We start from the raw sequence: 12269 nt of genomic DNA on the forward strand, positions 1-12269 counted from the left end.
GAATCAGAGCAAAGTAATCAAAACTGCAGTTTGTGTTTTGGGGGATTACTTTCGTCGCTCTTATTTTTATTTTTATTTTTGCGAAGATCGATAAGTCGGCCGTCTCCGATCACTATCTCGTTCAGCTATTGGCTCTGACATCGTTTATAACATAACAATGTAATTGATCTGTTCATTTCTCGCATCGTCTTGTCTCTTTTGGAGGTGCATCTGCAGAGAGCAGACTGTTTTAGGGGTTATACGAGAACTACTTGCTACTTTGCGTTTTATCACTTTCTCACCCCCGTATTGCCCGGTAGCAACTCTGAATGGTAGCGGGCCCTGAATATTAGCGGGGATCTAAACCAGTGGTTCCTAACTTTTCTACCCTCGCAGACCTGTAAAATTAAATTGAATGTTCTCGCGGACCAGCAAAAAATTGAAATGACCTTAACAGAAAAGAATAACATATATTTGCGTAATATCGTCAGGCTAATAACCGAATTGCGTAAGTCATTTTTGGCGATTTTGAGTTTTTTTCTTATAAAATAGGTATTTATGTAATGCTGCGCACCTGTCTGTTAACTCAGATTTTATTTTAAGAATTCCGAAACCCATAAAAATGGAGATTTAGTATGACATGCACATTTGTGCAATTGTTTCGTCATAATGAATCATCATTGTTACCGCATGACTATTGTGACGTCACAAAGGCAAAATAACCTCGGCGAGGTATTTTCGAGTTTTTGCATCTCGGATTCTAGCTTAGCGCGTGTTAATTTGAATTTATACTACAGTATAGGAGGACGTGCACTTGTGATATTCACTGTCCGAGTCCAATTCAACTTGGTTGGCTTTTATATTAAGTGCATTGCTGTTTTATTCTTTATATTTAATCTTTGTGTTATTTCGGTGGGTGTGCAAAACGTTTTATATTGATGAAATATATATTTTTAAACATAAAAAATAATGTAATTGAAATCGTTTAGCTATTTTGGGGATTAGCCATTGTAGATACGGAGAATTACATTCGTTTTTGGAATGTTTAGTTTTCAGGACTGGTTCATGTAGTGAAGTTGCAAAATTGCGTATGTCCCCAAGTCATAGACACATTTCTACCTAAGTCACAGTGCGCCATTATGACGTCACTTAACTGCGTTATACAAATTAACTTAAATCCGGCTACGATCAAAAAATTGAACCATGGCAAATTATTGACTCTCAAAGGCATAACAATATCATTAGGAAGTTTTTTTCGTTTTTCTTAAAACTGCTAAAAATGACTTACGCAATTCGGTTATTAGCGCGACGATATAATGCAATGTCGAGCACTCAATATGCTTCTAGACAATTAAGGCACACTTAAAAACATTTCACACAAAGATAAATATCAAATAATGTGAGGCCAAAAAAAGAAATGTGTGAAACATAAAATTATACCATATATTGCTGTAATGAAATCCAGTGCTGGACATACCCATTATGCGTAAGAAAGGCACGCATAAAACATCTCACATAAAAAAAACTGTACATGCCAAATCATTTACAAACACAATTAACTAAAGTTAGAATTTTGCTGCTGTTTCTTTTCCAGTACAGGATTGCAAACGAGGCCTCAAAGAGGATTCTACAACGCGTAGCTTTGCAGCGGCGTCCAGTCGATTTCTTTGCTTCGTTTTAATTGAAGCTATAGTGATGAAAATATTTTTTCGCTTAACGCAGTAACTGGTTGAAATAACCGACAACAGTTTGATTGCTCGATTACTTAGCGATGGGTATTCGTTATCAAGAGATATCCGAAATTATAACAGTGATTCTCTTTTAAATGTGGACTATAAAGTAGAATCACAATTTTAATCCAACGTTTTCGTTTTCATCGGGTTCATCATATTAATCCCTTTGCAGTTGATCGACGCCAAAAACGAAATGAATTTACATTACAATGAGAAAGTCGTCGATAATTTGGCACCAGGCTCAGAATCCTACTGTGTATGCTCAAATGCACAACAGAAAAAGCACACGTGCCAATTTTTAGGTTTCCGAATCTTGCGAGATTTGATGGAGCGCATTCGCGATAAATCGGAGCCGAAAAAGCGAAAACTCGGTGCCAAGATTTCGCCAAGGACGTCGCAACGTGACGGCAAAAAATAAATTGCGTAATAAACCAACGCAACCTTGTCTTCAGTGAAGCGATTGAGACGGCATAAAAAAAACAAAACAACGAAATTTCTCGCGGACCGGCAAAAAAGCTTCGCGAACCGACGGTTGGGAACTACTGATCTATTCTAAAGCACCATCGACCTATTTGATTTTTTCTGAATTAACCATGTCGTATTGTCGCCTCGCAAATTTATTGGGAAATTTATGGTTTAATCCAAGCGTCACTTCAAAGTTGCGAAAATTGATTTTAAACTTGTATCAACTGGTCTAAACCCTGTACACGACTCTCAATGTCTCAGTGTCTCAGCAATGATCATTGCGAGTCAGTTGGCAGCAGGAGAAGCTTGCGCGCAATTCATTATTCAACCATTTCAAGACCATTTCCCGTGAATTTTTTCACATTGTTACAATACCTTTCATGTAGCAATTTTTTATTATTTACAATGTTAAAATGAACTGAATAATATTGAAATTCAGTACAAAATTAATAAAACAAGAGAAAACGTTTGCTATCTCAACTTGGTCAAGGTAGTTCAGCTAAAAATCATATTTCTGGCGTAATTACTCGTGATCAGGAAATTGTGTGAATCAAAGAATCTCAGTCTGTGAAAAATAAAAATGAATGAAATCCATAGTCTCGAAGGCAACGAGTTAATTTCAACATAGCGGGAAGTTTAGAAGTTGATTAACAAATTAATTGATTAACAATTTCGAAAACAAACTACTATATGTGTTTAATCGTTTTCGCGATTAGCTTGCTTCGGAATTTCCACGAGTCTTTTATTAAGCTTTTTGTAATCATTAGTATGTACATATGCAAGATAAGAGGAAATATATCTATTATCAACTTATTCAACTGCTCTCTGCAATTCCCTTTTCTTCGCTTCCAATTCTGACATTTTCGGAGGTTCTATCTAAATACAAAAAACGGCATGTAAAAATTCTGAAAGTGCTCGGATGAATTTTAATTGATCTAACGAACTTTATGCTTCATTAATTTATAAGAGAATTGGAAATGGTACACTGTATCACAACATAAATAGATTTGAATCTCGACCACTGGTCAACCACACTGAGAAAATTTTGTTGTTTTTCTGCCGGCTCAACCGCTTGACCGGAATCGTAAAGAGAGCTCCCTTCCGTCGTATATTGCGTGTTTGAATGATAGGTTATTAATTACCCCGACGACGTCTTGACGCTGAGTAAATATAATTTTTGCTTTCCAGGTTCCGATTTGTCGCGACAGCCCTTTGTTAAATTTCGCAAGTTCGAAAACCTAAAAATCAACATGCGTGTTTTTGTTCACATCGTCTTCCCATATAAGTGAACAAGGTCACGTGAGTATTATCGTATTTTGACAGCAAAACAAAACATTAATCGCGTTGTAAACCCAATTTTTTCTGAACTGTACGCCAGTACTTTCGAACAGACAAGAATATTACTTCTTCCAATTCCAATTTATGGTTCGCCGAGATAGAAAGGTTGGGAACCACTGGATTAGATTATTTATGAGAATAGTCGCATTCAATACTTCAATTTTTAAATTATGCAAAAACAGCAAATCTTTTTTACCACCTCATTTGAGTTTTACATACTTGATATTGAGTACGCATATAATTTTCAGCTTTAATGGGTTATAGAATCACCAATATTTTCAACGAGAACAAAGTTCAACAAACGTCCGTTTTTTTTACAATTAGTAATATAACTCCTTTGAACAACCGTTTTAGTTAAGAATCGTTGAAATTTATTGATTTCAACTTCACAAAAAAATTACCTTGTTTATATCCAACCATTTAAGAATTTCAGTCACTTTGCTCATTATAGATTCTCTTTGTTGTCCTGTTAGATTTTTTTGATCCACTCCTTCTTTTACGGTGTAAGCGTAATTTTCAAGCGCATTCCTTGCCCCACTTCGCTGTTTCAGCTCTTGATCCCTTTCCTTAAACTTTTCTGCTTCCTGTACCTTCATAGAGAGATAAGAGATTCAGATTTACTTATATGTGCTAATGTGAAACTCGTGTTTCTGTATATTTCTGTAATGTGCGATTACAGTCCGGCTTCAATTTTAACTGAACACTTTCAAAACGCATTTTATTTCATATATTTACATATATGATTCAATCACACTATTGAAAATAATATTGCACATGTAAACAAACGTTAAGATAATTGCGCTTTGTTCCATATTCCCTCTATTTGAAAATTGAAGGTAATTATTACGTTATTAATTTGCAGGCCAATTTTCTCGTATTTGTTTATGTATTCGACAATTTTGTAAGCCTTCAAGAAATTCCATATATTACCATTCGTTTTATCTCGTTCTTGCTCAATCGTCCTTTGTCTCTTGCGATCGTGATTTCACTTGAGTTTCCAGTAATTTTCTCAATTGCTTCAACATGAAGAATTCCACATGCGTTGATTTCGAGTAGCACTTCAACTTTGCCTCTATACCTCGGTGCAGGTGGAATTCCGGATATTGTAATTTCATTGAGAAAATGATTATCTTTGGCCAAAGCGCGCTCACCTTCATATATCTGTGCAGTATAAATTCCAAAATAATTAATAATATATTTATAACTTAGATCAGAGTTTCCCAAACTTTTCGGGCCGCGGGCCCCTATTTGAGAATCATAATTTTGACGGACCCCCGCGCTATGTCGTGTCAATTTCAGTGCCTAAGCAACCAATAAAGATAATGTTACATTTACGACAACACAAACGACATTAATGTGATGGGTTATGTTGCTTTTCACTGTACAATTTTTCGGTCGGACGGCAAGTCTCGACCTGTATTTTATCATCATATTTATAAGAGGTGAAAATGCAGCCTCACGCATGTAGGGCGTTGCAATAAATAGCAATAAGCTTTCAATTGCCTTTTCTGACAGCAATGGGTATTCGTCCTCAACGCTCAACCAAAAATATGCAACTGCTCTTCGATTGAAATCAATCCTTAAATATCGATCAGACTTTTTTCATATTCTTGCGGACCCCCGGGGATCCGCGGACGCCAGTTTGGGAAACCCTGACTTAAATTAACTAATATACCATTATCATTTGAAATATGTGATGTAGACTCGTAGACGAACCTTAAATTTCATTATTGTTTGGTTATCTTCCACGGTATAACAGTTTTTCCGTACTTTGGTTGGAATCTTCGTGTTTCGCGGAATAGCAAAATTCATTGTTCCTCCATGACTTTCCATGCCAATAGAAAGTGGAATAACATCTTCAAGAGCAAATTCCTTGAGCTGGGATAATTGAAATGTTATTCAACTCAGCAGTATGTGTTCTCAATTTTTAAAATAGGAAGTTTTTTTGGATTCCAGCATCAAAGCAAATCACCCCAGCACTTGCACTTGTCTTCGTGCACTATTATTTCGAATACTGACAAACATTTTCGACTATGAATACTGTCTTATTGGCGTAATTCCTCTCCCGGGACAGGAAAATTTTGTTCGATTAACAATCAGATTCATTAATGCAGTAACGCATTACACTGGATTTGAAATCGAAATAAGCCAATCTATTTAATATGCATTCTTGTATTTTGCGATTCATTTCTATTATATTATTAGTTTTGCCCAAAGATTTTTGATGTTACAAGATTTGACGATAATCGGTCATCTATACCGATATGGTCTAACACCCATTTCTGTCACCTTTTTGGTTGTGAAGTCTGTATCAACCAGTGTGGCGATTTATCTTAATCAACTACCCGCCTGATTGTGAGCTACCACCAACAATGATAATTGTAAATAATAAATTTGTAATTTAATTATGCGAACTCAACTATGACAGTCCCTATTACTTGTTGCGTTGATCCTGAAATCTATATACGATTACTTATTTAAAAAAAACACTTCAAAATATTTTGTTCCCATTGAGTTCGTCTTTGCCCTTTTGTGTTCGGCAACTGTTCAAAGAATTTTGTGTGTGGCAATTAGATTAACAAGAATAATAGCATTGGAAATATGACTGGCAACTTCGACAAAAAGTTAATTTCAACAAAATGCATTTTCCATGTGCAATGTCCCAATATCTGCCTTTTCAGATTCTCGTTTTAATAAGGACAAGCAAGCACTAGCTCGCTTGATCAATACATTTAGCAAAGTTTGGTTGAATTGTGGAAATTTATGGAGAAACGATTACTTACAGCGGGATCTTTTACAAAACCAAGTGAAGATGCATATACTGCTGCACCACAAGCAACTGCCTCGTCAGGATTGATAGTTCTTTTAAGCTTCATGTTGTCAAAATACTTTTCCAGCATTTCTTGAATTTTTGGAATTCGAGTTGAGCCTCCGACAAGAACAACGTCGTCAATCTAAATGCATGGTTAAATCTTAATTTTGCATCATAATAGGATTTTCAAAACTTGCATAAGTAATTGTATATAAATTACCATTATAGACAAAATATTATTTGTATTGCTCACAGGGCAATATGAGTCTTGGCGGGTTGCAAGTCTTGGCGGGTCGCAAATATGATAAAAAAGTTAAAAACCGAACGGATGGCTAATATTCACAATTTTTTTTACACAGATCAGAAGTGGAAATTTTGAGCGGCGCGCAAAGACTGCGACAACTCGTGAACTCAACTCAAAATTACATATGACATAGAGTGTGACACTTTTTGTTCAATCACGCTTGATACGTTTTCGACATAACTAACATTTTCTAAATAGGACACTGGATGAAGCCAAGATTAAAATATTTTATAAATATAGGAATCACTCATTCGAGTTCTCCCCTTGTTTTTTTAATGTTCATTTTTGAAAATAACTGTTCACATGCATATATATGTGCTTTCAAACATCAATGTGAATTTTTTCGCATCGTTTGGCAAATTTGGATAGAGTTTTCCTTCAATAAGATACTTTTTATAAAAATCAAGTAGTGATACATCTTTCGAATGGATTATAGATTTATTTCCCCATTGCATTGCACCTCAAAATTCCATTTGACTTTTCTGCGCTTTGTTGCCATTTGTCTAATTATATTTGAACTATTGCCTCAACAAACGAGTAATTGTAAATTATATACATGTTAGGTTATAATGTATTTTAGTATACACGTGTCGCACAATAAATTCTGTCACTTAAAAATATAATCGTCAAAACAGCTGTTTTTTACTATAAATCAGTGAAGCCTCGCGGGCCGGATTATTTCTCTTCGCGGGCCGTAGATTGCCAACCCGGCGTAAAGCTTATTTTGTCGGCATCGCTGATGACACATCTTGAGTTTAATCCCACACCCTCACTCCATCCAAGAAATTGGGTAGGCAACGACTAAAGAATCATATTCTTCCAAATAACAGTACCCTATTACATATCTTAAGATATTGGTGGCTTTTTGTTCGTAACGAATCTCGATGAGAGATTATACGATGATTAACAAGAATATTACAATGAGAGCACAGCTGAAATATACATATGGTCACGAAGTAGGTACCGGTACGGTGATGGATGTCGCCAATCTAACGTACGGAGCGTATATAAAATGTGAAAAATATACATAATGAAAGAAATTCCTAGTCAATAGCTACTAAAAAATGTCAACAAATGGTCTAGTAGGCATAGCCCTAGGGGTTGAAGAGAAAAGTGGATTATTTCAACATCAGTTACAACAACAAAAAATCAAGTTTTCAAATCGAGTCCACTTCGTGTGCATTCACTGCGTTGAAGTAAAGTAGGCCACTAAATTTTACAAGGAAAAAATATTATGAATATGCTAATGCTTCGTGCGTATCTCACGTTTTCCTTTTTGAGTCCAGAATCAGAAAGAGTATTCTTCACGGTATCGAGGACTCTCTCGAAAAAACTGTGATTCAGATTTTCAAATTTTGCCTGTGAAATACTGCTACGAAAATCGTGTCCGCCTTGCAGAGCATCGACTTGAACCCTTTAAAAGCGAAATTACGACATGAGTAGTTTCAGACATTTAAATCCAATATAATAAGTATATTTTTGGGGAAATTATTTATTTGAATAGGTTGTATATGAAGCATGATAATAAACTAAATGGAACTTTATTTTTTTCATTAAAGCGACTTAGTAAATATGTACTTCAAGTTATTGCTTCAAGTTTTTATTCGCACTGTAGGGGGATGATAATTAAGTGACAATACCAGATCCAAAAATTTCCTGTCGTTGCGAAAGTACGTAGCTCTGTGCGGAGTGAGAGTCGTGAAAACTTCTTATAAAAAGAAATTCACGTGTGCATGTCTTAAACGATGATAGAATAACGTATAACGTACTTGGCGTTTGTGGACGAAGACAATTTTTTTTTTGCTGCCTCGCACGCCACTCGAAGACGATTCAATGCTCTTTTATTTTTTGATATATCTTCACCGCGTTGTTGCTTGAACTCGGAAACAAAATATTCCACAAATATGTTATCAAAGTCCTCACCTACATATATATAGAGAGTGACATAAGTTTCATATAATGTAAAGTTTCAACTAGTTGATGATCATAATAATAGCCTAGACAAGCTAATTGTTACGTTTATGGTTGGTGTGTTGAACGGGTTGGCGTTCATTTGAATTTACATAAAGGGACAATTTGAACTGTTCATTTCGAACGAATGCAGCAGGTTAGCAAGTATTTTCGACGACATCGTCCAGTTGGGATAGCGACTTCTTTCCCGCGCTCCATACTAAGCTCAAAGATTTTGAGAGTATCGAATATTGTACTTCTCCAAATTGCACAAGAAGTTTACAAACTTTGCTCGGAAGACGGAAACGTAACCTCCCAGTCAACGATTTATTGTTAACCCAGATTAAACGTAGGATAAAACTTTGCAAATCTATGACCCACATACTTCTCATTTTCCATTAAATATATATTGTACGACCCATTTGTTGAAGCTTCCTCAATCATGTTATACGTTTTATATGATCATACGCATAAAATGTGTCTGTATCTTACCCCCCAAGTGTGTGTCCCCACCCGTAGCTTTTACTTCAAACTTGCGACCTTTAATTTTCACGATGGTAACATCGAAGGTGCCTCCTCCTAGGTCAAATATGAGAACAATCCGTTCACTGTCGCTCTGTGTGAAAGGGTTTGAATGTATTAATAATTAATATCAAACCAGCACGTTATGTACAGACTTACCGTTCAAATGAATAGTGATTAAAAGTACAGATATTCAGTGAAAAATAAAAAAAATAAACGGGCAATTTTTACTTTTTGCCATTTAGAGCGTATAAAATCTCTCGTAAATATTACTTAGTATCTATAGTGGATTTTATCATTATACCAACGTCGTTGATGACTATATCTTTCAGTTTAAGTTGGCGGTATTAATTTCTAAGCCAAAATAAAATCATAACAGCCGACATGAAAGATTTAAATCATCGCCGACTCGAAAAATGAAATACGTTTTCCGGTATTGATTCTCCATCATTGGCGGATGCAAATTTAGGAATCGGTTTCATTCATTTGAATATGACGATGGTAAACAAAGTCACACAAACAAACCGTTTTTAGTTTTTATTCGTTATTTTTCTGGTTTTTACGTTTGTATCTTTTGTTTTCATTGTACATTAATCTAATTCTAACACGTGTTTGTTAGGGGTTTTGACTATCATTATAGATTATACAAATATTCTGTGCCTAGTTTAGTGTGGACTTGGAACCGATTAGGGCATTTGCAGGTAAAATGCGTCCCTATTTACGAATTTTCTACATACGAAAGGGCTTCCGGAACAAATTAATTTGTAGGTAGAGTTTTTACTGTATAGCCAATAAAGTATGGCAAATAAGAATGAGCAATTCGACTCAATATATAAATACATACTGACGTCAATGTCATATTAATATAACTCATTTATACGGGACACAATCAACCCGTAACACAAAGATTTTGATTGTATGGTACAGTTATTTTATTTCAAATAGAGGCACCCATGTTAACAAAACCCAAGTGTTTGTAGTGGGGATTCAAAATTAGAAATTCCCACGGAACGGTCGCCGCGATTAAACGTTCGTTAACAGATCCGATATTTTCATCGTTCTACAGTACATGTATTTGTATACAATATATGTATACATATGACTTTGAAATTGTATGTACTTTTTGAATGGCTGTATATGTATATTGAGTTGGCCGTATGAGCGTATAACATTTGATTTTGTGTGTAGACCACTTTTATGAATTTATATGTATGTAGTGGACTATATATTCTGTACAATACTTTAATAGTTGTATACATTATTGAATTGGTTGTGTATGCACATGGCTGTAACTCTATAGGCCTATGGAATTGGTTCTATGTCCATAAGAGTTGGTTGTACATGCATATTTCTGGCTGTATATGTTATAGTCCAACTTTTGTTTATTTATATGCAGCAAATTGGATAGGCACATATAACAAAGTTGATAGGAATATACAGACGGGTTTATATGCATATTCGGCCAATCGAATGCAATAGAGATATTTTGAAACATGCACAAACGGTTGAAAAGGAAATAAATAAAGCTTTGGATAGGCACATATAACAAAGTTGATAGGAATATACAGACGGGTTTATATGCATATTCGGCCAATCGAATGCAATAGAGATATTTTGAAACATGCACAAACGGTTGAAAAGGAAATAAATAAAGCTTTACCTGTCTATCCAGTCCATATGCCATAGGAATATACAGACGGGTTTATATGCATATTCGGCCAATCGAATGCAATAGAGATATTTTGAAACATGCACAAACGGTTGAAAAGGAAATAAATAAAGCTTTACCTGTCTATCCAGTCCATATGCCACTGCTGCCGCTGTCGGCTCATTGATCATGCCGATAACGTTGAGACCTGCTATTAACCCAGCATCACGAGTTGCTTTTCGCTGAGCGTCATTGAAATAAGCAGGGACTGTAATGACTGCATCAGTTACGGTTTCACCCAAGAATGCCTCAGCTGCGATTTTCATTTTTTCCAGAACCATCGCACTTATTTGTTCTGGGCGGAATACATTTCTTTTGTGGTCATGAACAACCTGAAATTATAATAGCAAAAAAATGATTACTGCAACTTGATGATGAATGATATAGCATCTTTTGTATCGCTTTCAATGGTTACTTACCGATATCTTAGGCTTGTTATCATCGTTAATAACGGTGAATCCCCACAATTTCATACCAGCTTGAACCGAAGGGTCATCATATGTTCGTCCAATCAAACGTTTAATTTCTAAAGTTATAATGAGCACTGTTTATGTCAATACAGTTGTCACTTAGGCATACCAAAATTGATATTATATTCCCACTCACAAAAGAAGGTATAAATGTATTTGAATTTTTAGCAGCCTAATTCCTAACAATGCTTCTTAAAACCATACACTGCTACTTGTTATGACGCTACTGTTTTCAAGCGTGATCTTCACATAGGACTAATTGCTCAGAACTAGAAATCTAGATCACGTATAAAGACGTGCCAGTAAATCAGAAGTGCAAAGATATATCATTTCACAATTCACATGTGCAATATTTTAGAGTCGAAATTGGCTACAAATATTTACGGTAAAGAGTATTCTTGAAATATTCAGTCGCTTCTTCTTTAGCTGCTTCACCAACAAGTCTTTCATTCCCCGTGAACGATACATAGGACGGAGTAACTCGATTTCCAAGATCATTTGCGATAATTTCAGCCTGTGAAGTGAAACGAAAATTGTAATGAATGCAGTAGGCCAAGTTAAGTTTTCTAGTCAGAAAATAAGTTATTCCGTTATGCTTTTTTATATATTTCAAACTGTGACAGGACAAATTAAAGACAATAATTAGATTATTTATCAAGATAAACACAAATACGTCTTACATGTGCCAAATTTGGTTGTGTGGACTAACGCATCTTAAAAATAAATCCACTATCTATGTATCATTCAGATTTTCCTCAGCAGGGAAAGCCATTGTAATAGACCTCATATTCATTCTTATGTATCAACTGGTTTTGCACTGCCGCACCAAAATTAGCATAGCATATACATACCCTTCCATTCCGGAAAACTGCCACGCAAGAGTTTGTAGTCCCCAAGTCGATTCCTATCGTTGGCATAATTATGTTTGAGCAAACTTTAGGTACCGGTACAATCTAGGAATTGAATATAAGTTGCAGTTGAAACAGTG

The 12269-nt window shown here is 35.4% G+C and overlaps 1 protein-coding gene across 1 annotated transcript; it reads right to left on the reverse strand.

Annotated features, from left to right (window-relative positions):
* Positions 1-2605: 2605 nt before the first annotated feature.
* Positions 2606-12222, reverse strand: LOC144411693 (heat shock cognate 71 kDa protein-like). Its single transcript, XM_078111254.1, has 12 exons — positions 12133-12222; positions 11666-11795; positions 11231-11337; positions 10892-11143; positions 9074-9197; positions 8401-8554; positions 7898-8045; positions 6299-6469; positions 5232-5393; positions 4446-4676; positions 3917-4105; positions 2606-3053 (listed from the first exon to the last, which is right to left on the reverse strand). The coding sequence occupies exons 1-12, from the start codon at positions 12196-12198 to the stop codon at positions 2988-2990; spliced, it is 1800 nt and encodes a 599-aa protein (XP_077967380.1). The 5' UTR covers positions 12199-12222; the 3' UTR covers positions 2606-2987.
* Positions 12223-12269: the final 47 nt, after the last annotated feature.

Source organism: Styela clava, chromosome 3 (genome assembly GCF_964204865.1).
Source record: "Styela clava chromosome 3, kaStyClav1.hap1.2, whole genome shotgun sequence".
Lineage (NCBI taxonomy): Eukaryota > Metazoa > Chordata > Ascidiacea > Stolidobranchia > Styelidae > Styela > Styela clava.

What these genes read in the sequence shown, in the direction of transcription:
- LOC144411693 (XM_078111254.1), bottom strand. Translation starts at nt 12,198, where the DNA reads ATGCCAACGATAGGAATCGACTTGGGGACTACAAACTCTTGCGTGGCA. An exon ending in CAGTTTTCCGGAATGGAAGG is followed by an intron (nt 11,796 to 12,132) that starts GTATGTATATGC and finishes TTCACTTCACAG; the next exon opens with GCTGAAATTATCGCAAATGA. An exon ending in TTTCAAGAATACTCTTTACC is followed by an intron (nt 11,338 to 11,665) that starts GTAAATATTTGT and finishes TTATAACTTTAG; the next exon opens with AAATTAAACGTTTGATTGGA.